The sequence below is a fragment of the Pavona decussata genome, unplaced genomic scaffold (assembly GCF_977016875.1).
Source record: "Pavona decussata unplaced genomic scaffold, jaPavDecu1.1 SCAFFOLD_232, whole genome shotgun sequence".
NCBI lineage: Eukaryota > Metazoa > Cnidaria > Anthozoa > Scleractinia > Agariciidae > Pavona > Pavona decussata.
Window position 1 is genome coordinate 1,506,297 of NW_028145637.1, and position 23,248 is coordinate 1,529,544.

Sequence of the window (23,248 nt, forward strand, 5' to 3'; positions counted from 1 at the left end):
TTTTTTGGAGCGGAGGGAGGTGGGGGCATTTTGAAGAGCACGTTTATATTAAAATAGAAATCTACTCCTTTTCTCCATTTCTTATATTTATTACCAGGATTAGTTTAGATTAGTTACTTAGCGGCCTTAATTACACTGTAAGCAAGTTCGGATCCGTAATTTGCGTGCGTGGTTATCATGTAACAAGATCTCCAACGATCACTAAGTAACCACGACGGTAATAGTAACAAGAACGTCAAAAAGCAATGCCTCTGCATTTACGTTATACATTTCAATACATTTCTTTAACGTCCTCGGCAAAGCAAAAGCCTGAAATAATCAATTCAAAACTTGGTGGAGAACGTGAGCACACGATGGCGAATTTTTTCACCTTCTTCCTCAATTCAGCTCCTAAAGAGTTAGGTCACGTTGTTGCACGTTGAACAATTTGGAATAATGCAAATTTATATTCTTGTGCTTGCTTTATAGGGGCGTTACGAAAACACGACCGCAACGCCGACAAAATGTTACTTAAAACTGAGTACTCGTGGCATCTGATCTACTTTGCGATTAATTCCATTTTTATTCCAACCTGTTCAACGTGCACAACGTGAACGAATTATCCAGGAACATGGTTAGTAGCAACCGCGCCCAGAACGGTCCAGAAACAGAAAGAAAAATTCATCGTCGAGCGTCCGAGCCATTCCTTAGTTCGTTAAAACTTTTTTTTTTTTGTTTTTTGACGTCCTCATTGCCGTCGCCGTCGTGTTTTCGTACGGTCCGTAGAGATTGTACACGGCTTATACCAGAGGAGAACGACTGGGCACAAGACTACTCCTCATCTGAGGTCGGTGGTGAGGGCCTGGAAACTAGGACTCCGGGAACCTGCAGAAAGATGCCAAATATGGAGAGGACAACGGCGACCAGGTAGCAAATCAGGAAAAGGCGGTTGACAACACGCGCGGCCAGCTGCCATTCTTCTTGGATGTTATCCTCCTCTTGCTTCCTCAACACTTGCTCCGCCATCATGGTGATGCCGCTAGGTTCCCTTGGAAGGCGTCGACGGGCAAACGAACCGCCATTGCTATCACTTACAATAGCACCTCTGGAGTCTAAAGAAAGAATTGACCAGGGATGAGGATAGGCCTGATAAAACATTGTACTGGCTGACACGTCGCATAGAGAGTTTTAACCAGCACAGAGTAACAATAAGAATGAATAAAACAAAAAGAAGAAGAATGAATCTCCATAATCACTTGTGATCTCTGTTTTGTGGCAGATAAATCCATCTGAAGTAGATACAAGTTAAAACGCACCTTTTAACATGTTAATATAACAATAAAAAAAATTAAAAATAATTTGAGCAAAATGCTCCCCCGTCTCTGCTCCCCCTTACCCCCCTCATTGGGGTAGAGTTACTGGGCGCAGAGTCTCACCCACCCTCACCGGTCCACCCGCCGAGGGAGCTCCGAAAACCTGATGATGCTGAAAACATTATATATAGGACGCGACAGCGTCTTGCCTCCCATGTGGGACACATTTTCTTACACGTGCACGAGGCACGGCCTCGTTTTGGTGCGAAGTTTGTTTTCGTTTTTTTCGTTCACAACTCTGACAGAAGTCTTGAACGCGTGGATTTCTTGACATCTTTTGGGTTGATGTCGATTACATCAAGGATTTTCTTGAAAATGTTCGTCTTAAGGTGGGGGTTCACTTGAAAGCCGTTTTCACGTCGCTTAAAATCGGTCAAATGGAAATATCTTGTTTGCATTTCAAGCAAAACAAAAACCCTCCATTCATAACACAAATCAATGATTTGGGGCGTTTTATGAATTTTTGGGTGATTTTTAGGTATATTTGGAAGGAAATAATTTTTCTTGAAGGATTGGTAAAATTAAAAGAAATAAGAAATGTTGAAGATTTAGTGAAGTTTTAAAATTAGAATTTGTAGTTAATAATAAATAGACGGATACCAAGTTAGTCCACTAGCAACCTGGGGTGCTCTTGCGTGGTTATCGACTGTCCGTTAGTGTTCCAAAAATCATTTTCTTTTTTCTATCCATTCTTAAAACCTCTTCAAATTTCACTCACATTCAGGTAGAGCCCCACCTTAATGAAGCTTGAGAAAGCTGTTTATAATAGACGCGATTGATATTGGGTGGCAAATTGAAATACTTTGCAGCCCTGAAGCTCTAAAAACGACTCGATGGCTAAGCCCCAAATAATTTTGCTTGACGCCTATAGCCAAAAAGGTCTATTTTAACTTGCAGAACCATGGAGAATTGCAATAATATCATGTCTTCGATATCGAGCCCTTGAATCCTGCACTTTTGGGCCATTATTCTGGGAGTTGTCACGATCTTTCTTTTATAAAGAGAAGATTCAAAGGGAATATGCTTGGTTTCAGTTGCATTTTCACTGCACTCACCTCCCTCTTCAAATCCACCATTCTCCGTGGAACTTCTATCCGGGACTTTATATCGCACCGCTTTGGCGATATAGCCAAGAATGTAAACCTGAAAGCCAAACACAAGTCTCAGTGATGTGAAACTATAAAAACAGTTTGTCACAGGGATATGAGTGAAGCTATTCATGTTGCCTAACTTGTAATATTTTTATTATTTGTTTATTTGGACAATATTTATTCAGGTTCATCTGATTCGCTGAGCTAGTTTAAATAAAGCCCTGGCTAAAATTATTAGCAGATTATCAATAAAATATATAATATTAGAAAGGGTATTGAACGTGCGTGCACCGTTGCATCTGAAGAGGCCGTGATATTTTATGTTTTTTCAAGAGCAGCCACAGAGAACGGCGTCTGGTGCTGTGTGTATAAATTTGACGTGTATGTTCAAATCCGAGAGGGGATAAGCAAGCGCCAAGCCGGAAGAGGTTTAACGACTGGTACACATTTTAGGTGATCTGGACGCGTCTGCGGTCTCAACAAATCCTGTTTCAATGATGCAAGCATTACGCCGGTTAAGCTTACCTAGATATAATTTACAACTTACTCCACAACGACAACGGCACGTTAATCAAACAATACTTAACCATTGTATGGTATGGTATTGTTTAATGTGAGACAGGAATGGATGATGTTGGCAAAACCTTTCGCACTCGCCCATGTACATATGGTGATCTCTCCAAGATAGTGTTTCCGATCGTCCATAGGGACTACAGGATACCCAACTTAAAATTGTTTACCCTGTCTAAGTCGGTTTCACTGATTTTGATTCCAAAACTAAAAAAGGGCGAACATGCTGGTCTAAGGGACCCCATTGTGTGTTACTGAGGTGAACTCTTCTTGAATCAATAAAGATTTTCAGAAGTTAGCGAAATGAAATTTGACACTGTTTTTGATTTGGAACTTTCGTCCTATAGAAGGGAAAAGGTACAAAACAGTCACAGCAAATTTCAAGTTTTAAATCAACAACAAAATTAACAACAACAGCACAAAAAAAAGTGTTCATACCCTGACCCAGTTTGGAACTTTTCCCACAGATGTGTTGTAATGATGAAACCGTAACACCCAGCACGTCAGGGCTAGTGCGCATGCGATTTCAATGATGGTCAGTGAGTAGTATCTGTAATGGAAAAACAAAAATTCCCATGAACCTTTTCATCCTTGCAGTAAAACCATGAATATGGTGACGCTGTTGAAACGTAACGTCATACGAGTGAAGCCGAAACGTTAACTGTCACCAAGCTTATAATGTTAGCTTTTTCAACAGTGAATGAAGCCACTTGTTTTAATATTTTGGATAACAGTGTTCCAGATTCTTTTCAGCTTTGAAACGCTTTTTGTGAGTATTTAACGATAACATGATTTGGCCGAAAACGTAAAATGACTGGTTGGTCCTGGCTGTTTCCTTGTGAAAGCAAATATTCTAAATGGTTTGTACAGTACTTCTCAATTTTTTCAAATCGAGTGGCAGTAATTTTTAGCTATTTATTTTCCCCCCAAAAATAAATTCCTATTAAGAAACAAATGACAAATAGATCCATGTTTTCAGTCTATATCTCCCTTCACACGAATCTCGCGCTTGTGCTTGCCCTCATATCCGGTTTGAAACACTCACACGAGAGTCTTGGCTACTTTATGCACAATCTGCACCAGAATCACAGAAAACACACCGTGGCATATTGCAAACATAACGGGGGGGGGGGGGAGTACTTGTTGGAATGGCATATTAGTTCACAGTCCCGTCTTAAATACAAATGAACAACTCAAGGGAAACCATCCTCAGGACCACCTACGGACACGAGAGTTCATGTTTAGACAAAAGCTACTGTCGTACTATTTCCAATCTTAAAACCTCATTACTGAATCCAACTCAAATGTTTTATGAACCATCAGTGGTCCTATTGACGAGACAAACTAGAGAAGGTTCCATCTAAAACAGCAGTTCGCTGACAAGAGTCCATCTTAAACACCAAAATTTAGGGGTCAAGTTTACGAAGCTCTCACTTCTTTAACTACTCTTTCTTATATCACACCCACTAGCGGGTTCTGTACTTAAGATGCATGAAGTTTCATCCAAAAAATTGTTTACTATAAAAAAAGGCAATTTTCATAAAAATTATTTCATTTTTGCTGGCTTAACGAAAGTGTTTTTCGAAACAATAGGCTATTGTTAGTCCAAAAACAGACTTTTGTCAAGAAACAATACTTAGGATCTCAATATAGGATGGCTTCGGGAATCTAGCCTCAGTATTTTAACTCTCATCAATAACGAATTGCACAGAGATACTTCTTTCACTCTTCAAAGATTTTTTTATTTTATTTTTTTTAACCCAAAGTCAACCTGATTATGACCAATAATCAGATTAGCAACCTCAAATCACTTTGTACCTGCCAATCAAGGGCACCACCTCTGACGTTTCAGGAATGTGCGTGGAAGCCAACAGATAGAACACAGTCAGTGACAGCAGAATAGTCACGCCGACCACCATACGTTCACCACTCTCAGGGGGTAGGGTGAACAGGATTAATGTCATAAATGACGTCACCATGCATGGAGCGATGAGGTAAACAAAATAATAGAAGACCTTTCGACGTATGTGTATAACATACGTCACCGCTGACTTTTGTTCTGTGTTTGAGTGCGTTGCTTTGCTTGATGATCTCAAAGGGTAAACACTCTCCAGGTACCATTCTCCGCTCTCTACAGAGAAAAGCCTGCATTATTAGTAAAATAGTAGTGTAAATGTCTCATCATCTGCCAAAAAATGGTTGGTTTACATATTGTACAGATTGGACATAAGGCCCCAATCTTGAAACTGAGTTAAAGGGCCCATACACAAGAGGTCGAGGTCGCCGTGTTCCCTTCGCGAATTTTGGACCACTGGCTAAAAAATGCCGTTAATACATCTCGTTTGGAGTCTTTAGGAAATTTGATTTACTATTCAAGTTATTTCCATATCGAATGAACAAGTGAATGATCATCGCATTTATATACACAACTTAAGCAGCTGCAAAAAGAAAGCCTGAGAAAAATCAGGCTTTGTTCAGGCTTTCCATATTTCCGGAAAAAATTAACCAGAAGAAGAGAGGCAATGCTTTAGGAAATTGAAGAAACAAACTTGAAACAAGAGAAGCAAATGCATAAGAGGATAATTCTTTCCGATTCACCTTCAATTTTACCTGTATAATTCTGTAGTATCTCAGTTTCTTCTGGATGCAAAAGCAATCTGCTCTTACTATAAGTCCACGATGCAAACTTGAGCCTGCAAAACTGCTCGTCAAATGGAAAATAACGAACACTGAGTTTGCAGGAACTCTTGAGGATGATGGGTGCGAGCCAGCGGACTGTACCATGGGATGTGACCAGAAGAGGATTGTACATACCCACAGGCTTGCCCATTTTACTGGCCTCGGCACTACAAGGATGAAAGATTGTAACAGTTATATCAATGATATACTCAAGGGGAAAATACACGTTAGCAATAAATCCGTTTTCAAATGGCAGGGTAGTTTTCTATAAAAGAGAGGAACAAACGTTGTGAGTGCACCCCGCCATTTGCAGACGAATTCAGACGGTTATACCTGACTGCAGAAAAATGTCACGATCACAATACAAGCGACCCGGGAACCTGTAATATGTTATGGTCCGTTGTTTTTGCTAATAGTACACGAGAAACGTTTGAAAAAATTTTCGGAACCTTGTGCAGACATTAATCTCTTAGCTCTTTTAGAGACGCAAACTTCGTTTTGAAAACGCATCCGAGTGCTCAACAAAAACGGAAAGTTTTGAATGCATGAAATTTATTTTGCGCATCTGAAACGCCGTGGAAAAGCACTCTGCGGTAATTAGACCTAATTGATTACCAATTATTCACTTTTCCAGGGGCAGTAGTTTCTAAGCTTATTTCTATACTACGAGAGGACGACTTCTTTGCAGGTTTACGAGTTTCGCAATCTGTTCATTTTTTCTTGTTTTTGTGAGAAAGCCTAGCTTCTATTCATATGTCAACTTACTTGTTAAAAAGAACAGTATCCGGCACCCAAACATCATCGGGGGACAAGCTGATCTCGTCAATCCAGCCATGTTTAGACTTGTTCCATTGTAATGCGGGGTCAAACCAGGCCTACATAGAAGAAGTGCACTAAATGGGAAGTATAGATTCTGAGTAATGAAAGTAATGCCCACACATTTGCAGTAAGAATAACGTTTATGGTTATATTTTCCAGCCAAGGTTTAGCACTGACCTGTTTTAGCCAGACACTGGTGATGATAACTTGTTTCTTGACGTCCTGAATAATTAAAAAACAGCACAGTTCAGCTACGCGAACTTTGACGTCTGATCAGTTAATGTCTACCTTAATAATATTCGTCTGAATATGGCAAAAGATATGTAAAATTGTACGATGTCTTCTGTTTTCCTACCAAAGAGTGAGTGCATTCCTGACTGATAATTTACACCTGGACTGATTGAATTCAATTTTTTCAGTTCGTTTTAGATCAAATCATCTTTGGCCATATATTTAGCACTCGTTTATTTTTCCCCACAGCTTGATTGTGACTTTTTTCCAACAATCAGTTGAACAAAACATAAAACTTTAAGGCGTGTAATGAGGTGATTTACAAAGTGGGTAATGAAATGATTTTTTCTTCACCGCATCGTTCTCGTATTCTACCTTTTTGCTGCGAAGTAGCGAAACTCACCAAACAATAAATAGTGCTAGGTATTTTAATAAACGCACCATTATCGATGTCTAAAATTATCCAAAGAGAAACACCTCCTCATTACTAATATGAGACCTCCGCTGACCGTCAGTAAGTATAATTAGAGGCTAGGCTAAAACACATTGTGGATGTTTCAGAAAACCGCAACTTAAAGGGGCCCTCTACACCCCAGTTAAAACGTGGCTCTCTGCACGCTGTACGTAACTATCGTACTCACCATATCAAATATCTGCACCAGTCTGATACTGATATTGACCGATGTAGGTTGGGAACTATTTGCGATGATAGGCCTCAGTCCCGTGTGATAATGTGCCAACAGCTCCTCAACTAGAACTCTTTCATGAAAGCATATTACTAAAGAAATTGAACAGAGTAATAAATCCGACACCACATTGCCAAGGTTGTTCATCAGTTCCAAACTAAATTAAACATGATAAAACAAAAGTTTAACAGGTTTGTGTTAAAATTGTTATCCCGAAACAGAAAATGCACGATGCATGGTGCAATTAAGTGGATCTAAATTCTCCCATTTGATTAAGGAAATTCTTGTTATCGTTCTGTATACTCAGCCTTACCCCGGAATAAGGACAATAAAACATACACATGTAAATTAAAGCCAATCAATAATGGACAATATACCAAAAATTAACTCGGAGACCAGAACAACTGAATAACTACATTAGGGAAGAACCTAGAGGAAAAATGGACGGCTCAAGTAGTTTAAGGCCTGGCCTAAGGGCTTTTAAGAGGAACAATAGTTTATTCGAGGTAACGTTAACAAAGCGAATGACACTGAACTGAAATTTGACAGATACAAAGCTCTTATCATCTTTAACATTTCTAAGCATAATAAGTAGTGTTATAGAAACGCGGTTTAAAATTTGTAGAAAACACAAGCGTTTTTCTTTTGCGAAAGGTCCCCTCAAACTTTCGCAACGCAGAAAAACTAATCTAAAATACGTCGCTAAAACTGCGAAAAAAGGCCAACGGCAGCTCATAAATTCAGGGAATAAGTATCCGTTAAATAAAATTTTCCGCAATTGAAATTTTTAGCTAAAAAATTCGAACAGATCAAACAGTTAAGCTTACACTGCAAATTTTCCTTTTTAAAAGCCAAAAAAATAATGAACTTTTTAACTCTTTTTTTAATGTTCCCGTAGAATGCCCTTAAAAATTGCAAAATTTTCAGCGATGTTTCAAGAGAAGTTTATATTTATTTACAGGTAGCAAGCTCGTCATGCAAATGTGGTACTAATATACCTACAATTAAGATCTGAGTAATGCCTTAAAAGAGAAAAATTACAAAGTTTGGGATTGAACTGAATTTAAGACATCGTTTCCCATTTTCTACAGAAAAATGTCGATTATTCTCCGCTGATGCTGTATCTAGAAATTTTACACGGTGCATTTACATAGATACCTTGTCCGCAATATGCTGCTATCAATAAAACCAGTAGCATGAGAGCCATTACTTTCAATACAGATGAACGCGATGTGACTTGACTTTCCCTCTAATTTCACAGGCCTTCACAGGTCTAGAATATTGAAACTATTTTGAAATAGTCCCTGTACGGTCTGCATATGCAGCGTGAAATTAAATGCAGCTTTTAACTGTCGTGGTTTGGCTGGTATTTGCGGGTGGCTGTAGTCAAAGTAACATATTGTGTTGCCTGTGAATGAATACTAATACATGGGGTTCAATACTGTAGGCTTTGTGGAATGCAGCATGGAGCTAAAAACGAGGACAAAATTACAAATTCAACTCACTCGTACCTTTGAGCTTTTGTCGATTATTTCAATCGCTAAAATTTGAAGTGTCGAAGACCCTGAAAAACTTCAGAACGTTTTGGTCGAGAATTATAGAAATAGACATTAAATTGTGGACCATCAAACTGATCCCCTTTCAGGGTAATCATCCCGCTCCTAACATTTTCTATTTAAGACCGTCCATATAATTTAAGACCAAAATTTCCTGAAATTTTAGAAGATAACGCAGCGGTTTCATATGAATCAAGCTGGCGTCATCTCAACTAATTCTTTGGCCATAATTTTGTAAATCTGTGATGGTATTTCCACCTGGAAATAAGGTTCTGGAAACACATTAGACTTTAAATTTAGCTTATGTTAACAATTTTAACCGCCTGCCCAAAGTTGAGTTTCCCAAACAGTTGCGATACGTTGCACAGTGTGCTTAAACACATAAGAGGCTACTCGTCATCATTCACAAACTGTCGAGGGACTCTATGTTTGCTCACGTATGACTGACACAGAAGAGATAAAATTTCCGAAAAATGAAAACGGTGGCTGCATGCCTGTCCAAAACGTAAATGTTTCGAAAGTAATATCTGTGCTGTATTTTGGAATTTTGGAGATTTTACCTGTGGTTGTTTTGGACGATCTGGGCGATCGCTATACTGCCGGGTTTAAAGTAGTTGGCCAAGGTACGAGGCACACTTTTTGTTCTACCCTTCCGGCCAATTGTCTCTTCTATTGGAACTTATGACTACAGTCAAGTAAAATTCCTATGTACTCTGTTGGATCCGCACAAGCCTAGTGACTTTCGCGCTCGTAGCACTTTATCGTTTGTTAATGAAATCACTAGTCTTAGTACTTAGTAAAACCTTTTTACTAACACCCTCCTCACCCCCCCCCCCCTCCCCCCATCCCCTTCTCAGTAGAATCTATTGATTTAGCTATTCAGTATACCTTGAAAGACTACCAGGACCCTTCAAATAAAAGAATTGTCCCAAACAATCATTCTTTTTGTCACGGTCCAAACTCATTTTTCTTCTTTGATGTACTCACAAACAACAGCAACCCCTCATTTCTTATCACATCAGTTTTGCGCAAAAGTACCTACACTGGTCTTTCACAGGTTTGTACTGTTATCTTAAAAATTGAGTTTTAGTACGCACTTTGGTGGACAGGAGTTTTGCAATCAACAATGCCTGGCTCGATTTCCATGACACCTCAACGAGCGCACAAATATTTTGGTAAAAACATGTTTCCATCACGCATTGTAGACAATGTCGTCAAACGCCGGTTTTTGAGCCACAGACTGCAACCGGAAATTGGATGTTTCCCTTTTTGGAGCGTTTTCACGCCATCACGTTTGTAACGTCAAGCCACAGTCATCAAGTTTGGGCCACTTCTGTTCACACCAGGCCGGAGTATTTTCGACAACGGCGTTAAATGCTATCCAGCATAGTGTAGACATAGCCTGAATTTTGGGGCCAGTTAACGTCGGGTCACAAATAATTTTATGGTGGCCGTTTTAGGGTGGAATTTTATGCCAAGGAGAATGAACCGTTTCTTGGTAACCTTCTTGTATGTTGGACATTTTTTTGGGTCCAGCCTTAGGCTATGACAGTACTGGTAGGATTAATTGGTGGATTTTTAATTTGGCTCCTGTCATGACACAGCAGTCGCCTCCCCCCAAAGAACCCAACAAAACAAATTGAACCCGCAGTGACACGTGGAATGCAAATTTTTGGGAAGGTTTGCATGTGATACGGCTCAGATCACTCGCCACTCGTACACATAGAACACAGCGAAGTATGGGCATGTGGCCGATCGAGACGTTTGGAAGGTACATAGGAGCTAAATACTACGCTAATTTTAACTGTAAATGTAGTTTACTGAATATGATATGACAACATTGGAAACTATTGTCTCGCAATTATCAGATGTAGGTTTTGCATATTAAATTATGATCTCTAATAGTATGTTACGATCTTCAGGGGTTTTTTTTATGAAATCGGAAGAATTTTGCAGTGCTTGTCGGTTGAACTATCAAAAAGTTTACGAAAAGCTACAATTTCACTCTCCACAAGGATAAACTAATGTGTTCTTGAATGTTAAAAAGGTTAAATTTATGTTGATCGGTAAACGTTTGGACTATGACAACAATTTAAGACAACAGAACAATATTATCAAGTCATTCTTCTGCCCCACGACGACGAGATTGAAGCATTGAGGGATTGAAGGATTACTGGAGGCTTACTGTTACAGCAAGAGACAGCAGCTCCTAACAAAAGAATCGCGAAGTTTTCAGAGCGTGGAAGTCAATATCGAGCTTTGCTTTGATGCTATATTTACCGTTTAGATGACGTTTTGTTTTCGAAACAAATTACGGTTTTTGATGCCACGTTTACGATTTAATAATGATAAGATTGTTTTGTTTTCTGCGAAGAAGCGAGAGAGTCTGGGAACGAGTGACCCTTCGTGTTGCCTCAAAACAACGGATGCCCGGGGAGTTTTTAGGGAGTTCGTTCCATTCAGTGATCAGTTTGTGCAAAATGTTGTTCAGTAGATCAGACTACTTTCTTTTCGGTCATAGTAGATAGCCTACAAGGAAAAACTGTATTTTAGCAGGTAAGTTGACCCCTGTATGCAACTGGAATGGATTTGAATTCCTTAATTCTGCAAATTCCAGCTGAGTGAGGTGAACGTAGTGCACTTGATATTCTTCAGTACGTCTTACGCTGAAGTCATATTTATTTTAATTTGGTATGTTTTGTCTATGTTAACTCCATTAATTAAATCAACATTGCATTTTCATTAACAGTCAAATTAATACCTACATAGGAATGGTGCTGAGAAGGGCAAAAATAGTAAGACTAACACCATGCCCTATTACAAACTGAGAACTGGAAGGCATTAACACAAGTCTGACCACAAGCTTAGCTCGTTTGCACCTTGCAGACCACCTTGACGGATGGAAGCCAAACCAACCCATATTTAGTCGTATAGCTATTCACAGCATTCCCGAACGTGCATACTTTCTATCATATATTTTACCTCGATAACGGTTTTTGCGCGTTCAAAAAATTTTAACTGATTAATATTCGGCAAGATTTCCACAAAGCCTCATACTTTAAACTTATATTAATTATGTATACATTTTGCCAAAGAGGGGTCATGTGACGGTGGTACGTGTATTTTTAATGTATGGGGCTGTGTGGAAATCTTTCCATTTATTCTGCTGCATAATTTTCAAAGGAAGCCATGAAAACAATGACTTTTTCTGTCTTCGTAAGTCTGGTCACTTGAACTGTCTGTGGATAAGTGCCAGTAAAGTTTGGGTACAGTTATGTTGTGGTGGTAGGGAGTGGTCCCGGGGGGGGGGTACTCCCTTATATGGGCTATATAGGTATGTGCAGCACCAGAGGGTATGTTTTTTCAGCCACTTTGGTCATAAATAGGGTATCGATTTTAGCTATTTTGCCTCCATTTTGGTAATAAATAGGTTATCGATTTTTGCACTCTAGTCTTGAATTCGTTTTTTTTTAGAAGAAACTACTTCTTCATTATGATGTTTACGGCAACTGTGTATGTGCCGCAACGGCTTGTCAGGCGCTCCAGTCACGCGCTGGGCTCCAGGGGAGTCTGGTCGACCAGACACTATCAGGTTATAAACAGGGTATCAAATTTTTGGTCAGGTCATAAATAGGGTAGGGAAAATCGCAGATTTTGGTCATAAATAGGGTAAGGGTTTTGGGAAGCGGGCCGCAGACCCCTACCCTACTTTTTTGGGAGTACCCCCCCCCCCCCCTGGGAGTGGTGAGTAGTCTAGTTTGAAAAATTTCTACCTGATTTATGCCAAGCACTGAGGCCAACCTGCAATTTCAGTATTTGAGTTGACAGGCTGTCTGGATTGCGTTACATGTCACGAAGGGTGTACTGCAAAACTAAGGAACTGCATACCACAGAACCATGGAAGCTACTGAAAATGACTTGTTTTTATACTATGCACCTCATTAAATTACATTTTACATCAAAGGATTTCAAAGTGATCATCAACAGCATTAAATTCGTATAAAACAATGGTACTTCCGCTGAGATTTGCATGCAGTTGATGCGAGTGTGACATATCGTGACCTATTTTGTTTTCGTTGTTTTCTCAGCTATTTTGTGCACAACTCAAAGTTAGCTTCAATCTGGAAAAATGCCACCAAATAGGGATCAGACTGAACAATGAGTCTAGTGTGTAACATTACAGTGGCTCAACTCTAAATGAGATAGGTTCCCATTATTTAACATCCTTGTAAAGTCTGAGACACTTTCCTTTGCATAGTTTATTTTAGTATATAGATTCCATTTAATTATTGTAAATTCTGAAAATAGTGTGTTTTGGTGTTGGTTGGAAATGTTAATGACATGATGAAAGCCCAAATCAAGATGACTCTTCAGGCACAACCTGTGTATTTACGATTGGTTTATAACAGGCTTCCCAGCTATTCACATAGTGATTTTCTCCAGACTTCGCAGACTTTACCACTAAAGAAGAGGTGAAACGCATTTGCCTTTCAAGTTCCAAATTGCAGAAAGTCAGGACAGTAACCATCGTCCCAGATGCAACAGACCATGAATAGATTTACAAGAAACAGTTCTCCAGATCTTCCGAAGACTTACCGTTTAATGATAAGAGAAGCAGAAACCGATACAATGTAGGATTACGTTTTTGAGTGTACTATATTTTGGCTGGCCAAACCAGTCTTCTTCATTGTACCTAAAGAAGGCTGGTTTGGCCAGCCAAAATATAGTACCCTCTAAAATGTAATTCTGTATTGTACAGGTCTCTGAGCAGGACAAATCATTTGTATTTGTTAAGCCGATCAGATCAACAACATTATTGATCCAACGTATACCAGCAGGATTATCGTCCATGGTTGTTGCTTGGACATTACTATTTAAGGATGTATATAGTACATCTTTAACTGTGGATTCTGATTTCAAGGAATCATTATTGTTTGTTTACCCTTTTATAAGGTTTTATATGTGCTAAAAAACCGATAGAAACTTTCAACTCCCATAAATTTGGTACTTTTGAGGCTCAATTGTAGAAGCAATGCCAAAATGTGATGTAGAGTGATTTTCTGATTTAAAATTGAGCATTTGCATTCTATCTTGGCACATCGTCCCATGCTTTGAACATGACCAAATACAGCTACTGAAAATTAAAGTAGCTAACCTAATACAGTCAACTCCCTTTATTGCAGACACGCTTGGTACCGTGAGTTACTGTCCTTAATAGCGAGAGTCCGTAACAGCAGGAATTTATTTCAGTCAAACATTTGTACTCTATTTTTGCTGAGGATTTAACTGCTGTCCACGTTATTGGGGTGTCTGTAATCCGCAAGGCGAAAGTTGACTGTAATTGAAGGGGTGCCTGGAAAAAAGCCGTAAGTGACTTCTGATCTTTTGATAGATTCTCCTTCCAAATTGCCTTGTATTCACTTGTGGAACAAAAGGAGAATTTGATCTTACATCAAACGTCACTAAGGGCCTTGTTCCGCGCACCCCTTCAATTTATAAATTTTATCGCAAACTTGAACTTTCAAATTTCTTCTCAGGGGCTTTTATTGGTGTTTGTATCTTGTTTCATGTAAGTATCATTTTTTGAATGAGAAGTGGCTACTCAAAATTGTTTGAATATTTATCCCGGTAAAAAACAGGCCTTGTCTGAGCAATAATGAGTTTGACCGGACAACATGACCAGTGCTATGAGGAATGAATTTACAATAGTTGGGGGCAAGTTAGTGCAAGGTGTTTATAAATACTATTAAAGCCTCTTGTTTCTTTTGTGTGGCAGCAAGGTTATATCCTAGTCCAGAGAAAGCTGTATATCTATCGTGTTAGCCTCTTGCTTAGTTAGTACCATGATCCTCTGATTTATTTACTTTTCTTTGGGCCGAGTTTTTTTTCTTCAGACATTTCAACTTATTATTTGATATGGATTTTTTTCTCCCATGGGCAGGGTTTGGCTTATAGACTAGAATTTGAACAATTTTTTTTCTCACAGGTATCGAGAGCAAATAGAAATTGGTCATGTAAATTTTGTACTCTGTATCCAAAGTAAATTATATAAAGCACAAGGAAAACAAGTTGACATTAAGCTTTATTTATAATAATTAACCGATCCATTTGTTAAAGAGTTTTCAACTGAAAAGTTAACTTGCCATTGCTGTCACTGCCTTTGCTCTCCATCTCAAACTTGTTGTCTTCCTTCCTCGGTGTATCTAACATCATCCTCAATCCCATCTAATGCATTTGAAATTACGCAATTGCTGAAGGATTTTTTAATAATATCCTCCAGAATTCCCCCCACCTCACATGCTACTTTCACACAGCATAGGACGGCTTTTCTGGTTGATGCCTTCTTCTATCTGTATTTTTTAAGTAAATAAACATACATAGTAAATTACTGGATCAAATTTTGCTTGTGTAACCCAGCCCAAGTTATGGATATGCATTAGTAAGATATGGTGTATTTACAGAACTTTCTATGCAGTTTGCAAATTGATCTTCTGAATGTATGTTTTCTGAGCACTATGGAGTATTCTGTGATTCCTTTCTCAGAGGTTTCATTTGCTGCAGTCCTATATTGCTGACTGATCTGCTGAATATTGAAAAGAAAAAAACTAAACAAAACAAAGCTGTAGAATTCTATTTTATTATTTTTTTCAGTGGTATTGCCCAAGATCTGGATATCTTTGTGGGAGTGTTCCCTGTTGTGAAGCTTATTTTTGCCGTTGGTGTTCTGCTGTTGCTTATGTATACTTGTCAACAGAAAATTGCAAAGAGAGACCTCCACGGTAAGAAGTAATGAGAGAGGTTTTTGGTGTCAAAGGATGACCTCTCTTAGGTTGCGTTCGATTGACCTTATTCCGGAATAACAATATGCAGAATAGCTGTTTTAAGAAATTTGGGAGGCCAATTCTGCAAACTATCGCTGATGCATGAGAATTTAAGAGCCGTTTTGTTCTCCAGTAACTCCTAAAACCTCTTATGAGGGATTTCTTGCCATCGTTGTATGTATTCCTATTCTGGAATAGGGCCAATTGAACGCACCCTAAGTCTTAAGTGACTCATGGGGATTGAAACCCTGGGGATATGGGTGGGGTGGGGGGGGGAGGGATTCTAGCAGTAGGCTTACAGGGATGTGTCACTGGATAGGGTTGCATTTACACGAGTGGACTGAGTATTGTAAGGTCACATTTTCAACAGAGTTGCTAGAATGAGGTTGCAAATTCTCAACATGACTACTATACCTCACTAGTGGTCACAAATTGACTGAGCTTGAAACAGCTCGAATGACTGAAATATGCCTCCGTTTTGCATGTGACTGCTGGTTAAAAGAGTGAACAAAGTATAGGAGAAATTTATCAAAGAAAATCTACGGGAAGTGAACTTCATGAAAATGCTACCTCGGGGAGCTACAGATGTGAAGGTTGTTGACAAACAAGGAGGTGGGGGTGGGCGCTTGTTAACTTTTTGGACTTTCAGGGTGGGCGGTTAATCGTATAAATACGGCATCACATTTTTATGAGCCTGGGTATAGCAATTGTAGTAACACTTCTGTCTCCAATTCATGACAGATACCAAGCGCGTAAATTTAACGGTGAAAGAGGAGTCTTTACCTGGAGAATCAACAAAGACTTTACTGCAAAATGTGACTAAGAAACGGCGCAGACGGAAAAAGAAGAATATCACTCAGAATTGGGAGGAAAATGAACAATCAAAGGACGGAAAGAAAGCAAAGGAATGCTGTGATGGGGCACGCACAGGCCATGAAGGTGATGTTGAGATGCGACATAAAGGTAATTATGTCAATAACAACGCTAAGCCAGGTGGCACACTTGACGAAGCTAAGGGTGACAAGAGGGCTTACAATGATGTTACCTCAAGGTCCGTCACTCGAAAGGGAGAAAATCCTGATGCTTCCTGGACAGTGAAAGAAGTGAGAAAACTCGTTGAGAATGCGATTGATGAAAACGCTGCACACCGGGATAAAAAACAACGAAAGGTCAAGAGCCCACGGAACGTTCAGAATAAAGCATCTGATACATCTGATAATTCAGGGGCTTTTGGGAATAACGGAACTGTACCTCGGGAAACCTGTCACAAAGCAATCACGAAACAATCGGCAAATGTAAGAGAACGTAAAGAGATAAAATACCAAGGTGATGACAAGGCGGGGTATAAAGAGAACTGCACTGGAAAGAAGCTCTCTAGTGATATCACCAAAAGACAGTGGAACAAGGCGAACCACGACACAAACGTCCCCGATCATCGACGGAGGTGCACGACTCTAAGAGGAAGTTCATTTGATCGCAGTTCGGAGAAGGCTCCAAGAGAAACTGAACACCCCGAAAATCATCGGCATTGTGTTACTGTTGATCGCGCAAGACGAAGATCTATTGATCGCAGTTTGCAGAAGGATCCAGGGGAGCGTGATTCCCTGGAAAATTCGACCGACACCCAAACAAAACGAAGATCATTTATTTGCACCTCGGAGAACGACCTCAGAGAAAGTGAGCTTCCGGAAAGTGATCGACATCCGAACGACCACCGAAGAAGGCGAAGATCTTTCGAACACACCTCGGAAAATGATACCAATGACAATGCGCATAGAGAAAACCGTCGACATCCGAACGACTTCCGAAGAAGACGAAGGTCTTTCAAACATACCTCGGAAAACGATACCAATGGCAATGAGCAAAAGGGAAACCATCGGCATCCGATCGACAATCAAAGAAAGCAAAGTCCTTGCCGTCGCGCCTCAAATGACGTTCTAAGAGAAAATGAGCATCAGGAAAACCATCGACATTATCCGAGTTACAACCGAACAAGACGACGATCTTCCCATCGCAACTGGGAAGACGATCCCAGAGGGAGTGAGCTCGTGGAAAACCAGCGACGTCCTATCGACAACAAAGGAAGACGAAAGTCTCTTGATTGCAGCTCAAGTAACGATGCGGAAAGGAATGAGCTTCTGGAAGACAACCGCTATCATCCAAGTGACAAACAAACAAGACGAAAGTCTTACGATCGCAAGGTGAATAATGCTGAGAAAGGGAGTGAGTTCCTGGAAAACAAGCGACGTTCCTCAACCGCCAACAGGACCACATCGGGTGAGCCAGAAAAGCTAAAGGATTATGAAGAAAGCAAAACCGAGAACTCAGTGGAGCCATCCACAGGTATGTCGTAAGCTAGTCGTCAAAAATCAATACGTCCTCGTATAATGGTCGGGAGTTTTCGTAAAGCTAATTCTTGCTTATTATCGCCTGTACAGCCTGCCGAATTATGGTGGTATTGTTTGCACAAATTTAGAGCCAGAACGGCATGAGAAGAAAAATCTTCTCCCCTAGCCTCCTTTCCATCCTTCGTGGATGTTACCTTTGTGCGAATTGCGACCACGAATATGAGTTTTGGCTTCAAGTTTTTAGAGAAATACTAAGAAGAGAGATATCCCAAGAAACTTCATTTTACTCTTTGTGAGCGACGAACTTGATGCAGTTGTTTTGAATAATGATAGCAAAGCCCTTCACAAAATCTCGTACTAAAATGACGACGGCTATCTCGTTTTCCCGCCAAAATGACACTGGTTCACTCGCGCGCTCCTTGTCTAGAGGAAAAACTCGTAGTCATGCTCGTACTCGTACTAGAATCTAAGCTAAAAGGTCTCTTGAATGATATGCTAGGTTCTTTAGGACAAAGTATCACATTCCCTGGCTGACTCATTACACCTGTAGTATATGTCAGTTTCACAGCAAAACAAGCTTTTTTTGCAGTCGTGCTAAGCGCAGTTAAGCTTTTCAGTGGTAGTTTCTTGTTAATCCTAGTTTTTCCGTGGCCATACAATGTAAGTAATCGCTTATCTCGTTTCTTGTTAGATGTATTTCTATTGTGTGTCTTTATTTTATCCACCTTGTATTATTATTTTACAGTTTATATTACAGTTTCAACCTATACTTTATACGGCTTGCAGCGTTGTTAATATCCATCTAAAGTCTGAGTTTTTGTTGTTTCACTTGGTTTAATCATAACTATAACAAAATTCTCGAATCTGATTGGTTATCAGCAGGCCCTATTTGAGCATTAATTGGACAGTTTACGCATCATGCCCGGTGTAATTGGACAGTACTCATCATTTGCGCGTGCTGTAATTAAACCGATCTAGAAACTTAACTCAACTATTGTCCTTTGTGTATTCACCAAAAAGTTTAATTGTTGGCTTTTTTTCTGAAATTTTGTTGGAGTTATGATTAATTGATAACAGGACTTCTTGTCGCCCAATTTGGTCTGTGATCATACTCGTGCTGTAAACAAATCGGACGACCACGATTTTGTTAATCACTCGTATGATTACAGACCGAATTGGACTCCGCTCAGTCCTATTACCATTATTTCAGTATACTTCCATCTTTGTGATTGCTGTTAATACGTTTATGAAAAAATGAAATTCAAAGTGGTTACATTTTCGTTTTCCTTCACAAGAAATGTTGATAAAATATTCACTTGTAGAAAATAAGTAGCTGTGATTTGTCTGGCAGGAGAATCTGAAATTGGATCCTGAAGAGATTCCGTGTCTCTTCATTATTTTCAACGTAAAAAAATAAGGAAAAGAGAACTTGTAACCTGATGTTTTTGCATTTGTTTTGGAGCTGATAAAAACATCTCCAGTGTTTGAAATCGAATCTGTGAAAATTCAATGCCTAATTACCATGAGGTCTTGACTCCCAGACGCTTTTGAGTCATAGTTAATATATTTTACATTTGTTTGTTCCCAATAGTTCACATCTCGGTGGCAAATCCAGAGGAAGAGAATACCTCCACTACTCATAAAGCGGATAAGAAACGTTCCGCACAGACGATGGATCGACAAGGGAGTCCGCAGGGCCAATTCTTTATCGACCCTGAAGTTCGAGAAAGGATTGCGAATCCGAAATATCCAGTGCGCATGCCTGACAAGCCATTCCTACATCTAAGTTACCAGGATGGTAGCCAGCGGTATGATGACAACGTTGGTCCAAATAAGTCTCTTGTTGGTGGTCTATTCGGCCGGAAATGGAGGGAAAAAATAGAACAAAAGGCTTCAAAGCAGGAACTGGAAGAAGCTGCTGAGGAAGAGAGGCGTCGGGCCATTTTAGCGCAACCTGGCGACAACATTTGTCCAACGTTTATGATCTGGGGTGTTTGCCATCGCGGAGATCACTGTCCCCTGCGGCATCCTTCGTGTAGATATCTCGAGCGCCCTCCGCGGAAAGTCGTGACTCCAGATAGCGTCCCTGAAGAACAGACGAAAGATCCCAATTCTTACGCCGCTATTTTAGAGCGGAAAAAAAGTTCAGAACCCGAGGAATTTTTTAACGAAGCTGTGCACTGCAAAGCTGAAACAACAGTAGAGACAAACGTTAGATCCTATTCCAATGCTCTCGTGAATGCTCGGCAACATCATGATAACAGTACCTTGTCTGTCGAAAAGAATAGTTTTGAGGAAGCCTGGCCATCGCTAGGGTCTGCTGTGCAAGGTACCAAGGCATTCAAAGCATGGCAGCCCAAAGATGCTCCTAATGTGCCCCAAGCATGGACCACGCAGAAAGGACCGCTGATCGTAGAGGAGGAGTCGAAAGCTGCTGTGGAGAAAATGCTGCAAACCATAAACGATGGAATCATAGCAGACGAGCTACAAGCACAAGAATACGAGCAGCTCAACGAGGATGATGATTATTATTCGTATAATCAAGAAGAGGAATTTATCGAAGACAGTTACTACGACCAAGAGCACGACACGAACGCAGAGAACGAAAGCTTGTCGTACTCACACCTAGAGACGAAAGTTCGTGAACTGGAACAGTTTAGCTCTTCGTATTCCAGCAATGTTATCACAGAGGAGACTACTGGAGATGGAGAAGACCCCACCCCACCCCCGGCAATGTCTGGTGTGTGCGATATTTGTATGGATCGACCAAAAGATGCAACATTGGTGTGCGGACACAGGTTTTGTTATCAGTGTGCCTTACAGATGCGGCTGGATGAAAGAGTTTGTGCGATTTGTAGGAGGTGTATTGTATCTGTAATCAAAACATACAACTAAACACGTTTGTTCTATAATGGCTAGCGTATGTGTTGAGACTGGTTAATGTTGTGAACTAATCGAGGACTAAGACCTCGCTACATACTGGTCAGTGGCATTACAGTGGTTTAACAAAGCGGATGAAGATGAATTTTGGTGGACGCCAATTATCGAAAAGCCTTGGAAATTATTTTCAACTCTGCCAGGATTTTAAGCAACATGGCAAAAAAATTGTCAATTAAGAGAACGTAACACTTTATCAAACAACTTAATTCTAAGGAAGTTACAGTTTCAAAAAGACGACTGTATTCAAAAACATAAAACATCTCCACTGAATTATCACGTGCAGTGAATTTTTATTTTTTTAAAAATACGGCGTATTTTAAACGACATTTTTTACCAGTAAGTCAATTTTGATAAAGTTTTACCTTCTCTTAGCGAGTGAAATTGTATTTTGTTTTGTTTTGTTTTGTTGCGTTGATTCCTGTCAGAATTCAAAATAAATTCAACGGCTTTTCTTTGATTGATGTCCATCAAAATTCAACTTTTAATATCTGCCTCTTTGTAAGCGGTGGCTTGCGTGTTTTTAGTGACCGATGTAACCTTAGTTACTGATGCAGGAGACCAAGGTACCGACTTATGGAGTTAAAGCCTGATAGATAAATGGTAAGCGCAATCTCATCCGGTTGGTCGGTGAAATTCGGAAAATCCCTTACCAATATGCAACGGCTACACCAACCGGATGTTTCCTACAAATGGTGAGCACCCCACATTGTTGCTGCATTTTTTGTGCCCAATCTTGGGAAATGCTCACAGCTTAAGCTCACAACCTTTTGTTCCGTTGCTGACTGGAAATTGCTAACGCTTTAGCAATCGTAACAAAATTTTCAAGGTAACTTTTTTTTTACAATTGATAGTATGATATTTATAAATTTTCGCGAATTTAGAAATCTGGGGAAAAAAATCGAAATATCGACAGAATAGACGAAACTTTCAGACAAAGGCAACTGAAAAATTAAATTTTCTGAAAATGAAACATGTTTCACCAGTCATCACCAGTTAAAACTATCACACAAAAGATGACTTATTTCCTCAAAATAAAAGAGGCCCTTTTGAGGAAATTGTCGGAAGCTGTCTAATTAATAATTGGGTTTGTGCCCTTTTAGTCTATTATTATAGAATATCACGCACACCTTTCACGGCGTTGTGTCTCCCCCCCCCCGCTGCTGACAAACCTCGACGTATAGTTGTCACTTTTGAGGTTGCTACTTATTTTGACAATACTTGTCATGAAAAATAGCTCTCTCGTTATTATGCGATAGACTATATTTAAGGACATCTCGGTGAAGCAGTCATTGCAAGCCTAGGTTGTTATGATGATAGGTTAAATTTAAGGAATACAAAATTTTGTAGTAAGTCGTTTTGAATGTTCAGTTTCGCACCAATAATGACGTTCATAAATTTTATAGATACAAGAGCGAAGCTGCCTTGAACATGTTCGTAAATAAAGTTCTAATTTTCCGGCTGCTAGAACCGGCCTCCCAAATGTTGGGTTGAAAAAAAATTCAAATGTTATGACAACTGCAGAGTATTGATCGTTTTATGGCATTCCCGTGTAATAATTCGTCAGTTACATAAGATATTTTTATGAAAGCGGTGGCAAACAGTTCTTGTTAAACACTATGTTCGGTTACAATGTTAACATCTAAGTTGTTAAAAATGCTATTTTCGTAAATTTATAGCGTGATAAGAAATATTATCAGTAAATCAAGTTATTTCTACCACCTTTCTAAGGACTAAGATTGGTTATTAAAAGAGAATATCATTTAGATTTTGTCAATTTGCATTGTTACCAACAGCAGTGAAGTACTAATTTTTGGGCGAATGAAGATGAAATATTCCTTCCTCAATTAAAGCCGTCATCCCGTATTAGAAACGACAGCTGGTAGGACTTGCCAATCCAAGATGTAGCGGATGAACACCAGGGCATGAATTGCCAGCGATCGGTCCGCGCACCCTAAAGCTATCCCCTCGATAACCTGCAGAACAGGCATGTTTGTATTTGTTTTGTTTTTTTCTTTTTCTAGGCGAGCGGGGCGCGAAAAAAACCTCCCATCGCGCGTGACTCACGCTCCGCGCTTGCCTCCGCTCGCCTGAAAAACGCAAAAAAAAAAATAATAATAAAAAATAAAAATAATAAGCCTTTTCTGTAGGCTGTCCC

The 23,248-nt window shown here is 39.7% G+C and overlaps 2 protein-coding genes across 4 annotated transcripts; one reads left to right on the forward strand and one right to left on the reverse strand.

Moving 5' to 3' along the window:
* Positions 1-77: 77 nt before the first annotated feature.
* On the reverse strand, positions 78-9,012 carry LOC146458678 (acetylcholine receptor subunit alpha-like). Of its 2 annotated transcripts, XM_085090440.1 has the most exons (9): positions 8,587-9,012; positions 7,384-7,520; positions 6,689-6,733; positions 6,458-6,567; positions 5,624-5,859; positions 4,832-5,144; positions 3,452-3,563; positions 2,408-2,495; positions 79-1,091 (listed from the first exon to the last, which is right to left on the reverse strand). In XM_085090440.1, exons 1-9 carry the CDS (start codon positions 8,633-8,635, stop codon positions 811-813), a joined length of 1,371 nt encoding a protein of 456 aa, XP_084946566.1. In that variant the 5' UTR covers positions 8,636-9,012; the 3' UTR covers positions 79-810. The 2 variants fall into 2 exon arrangements, with proteins under 2 accessions (XP_084946564.1, XP_084946566.1); XM_085090438.1 differs by lacking the exon at positions 8,587-9,012 and having other exon boundaries at positions 78-1,091; positions 7,384-8,518.
* A 1,494-nt stretch (positions 9,013-10,506) lies between these two features.
* LOC146458679 (uncharacterized) lies at positions 10,507-22,856 on the forward strand. 2 transcript variants are annotated; one of them, XM_085090467.1, is made up of 4 exons: positions 10,507-10,755; positions 15,636-15,763; positions 16,547-18,148; positions 19,745-22,856. In XM_085090467.1, the coding sequence occupies exons 1-4, from the start codon at positions 10,724-10,726 to the stop codon at positions 21,046-21,048; spliced, it is 3,066 nt and encodes a 1,021-aa protein (XP_084946593.1). In that variant the 5' UTR covers positions 10,507-10,723; the 3' UTR covers positions 21,049-22,856. The 2 variants fall into 2 exon arrangements, with proteins under 2 accessions (XP_084946593.1, XP_084946594.1); XM_085090468.1 differs by lacking the exon at positions 10,507-10,755 and adding an exon at positions 10,839-11,540.
* The last annotated feature ends 392 nt before the right edge of the window (positions 22,857-23,248 follow it).

Coding starts and splice junctions, on each gene's coding strand:
- LOC146458679 (XM_085090467.1), top strand. CDS start 10,724: ATGGGCATGTGGCCGATCGAGACGTTTGGAAG. Junction 10,756..15,635: donor CCGATCGAGACGTTTGGAAG/GTACATAGGAGC, acceptor TATTTTTTTCAG/TGGTATTGCCCAAGATCTGG. Junction 15,764..16,546: donor TGCAAAGAGAGACCTCCACG/GTAAGAAGTAAT, acceptor AATTCATGACAG/ATACCAAGCGCGTAAATTTA.
- LOC146458678 (XM_085090438.1), bottom strand. CDS start 7,575: ATGAACAACCTTGGCAATGTGGTGTCGGATTTATTACTCTGTTCAATT. Junction 5,145..5,623: donor GATACTACAGAATTATACAG/GTAAAATTGAAG, acceptor TTTTCTCTGTAG/AGAGCGGAGAATGGTACCTG. Junction 2,496..3,451: donor AAGTTCCAAACTGGGTCAGG/GTATGAACACTT, acceptor TTTGGCTTTCAG/GTTTACATTCTTGGCTATAT.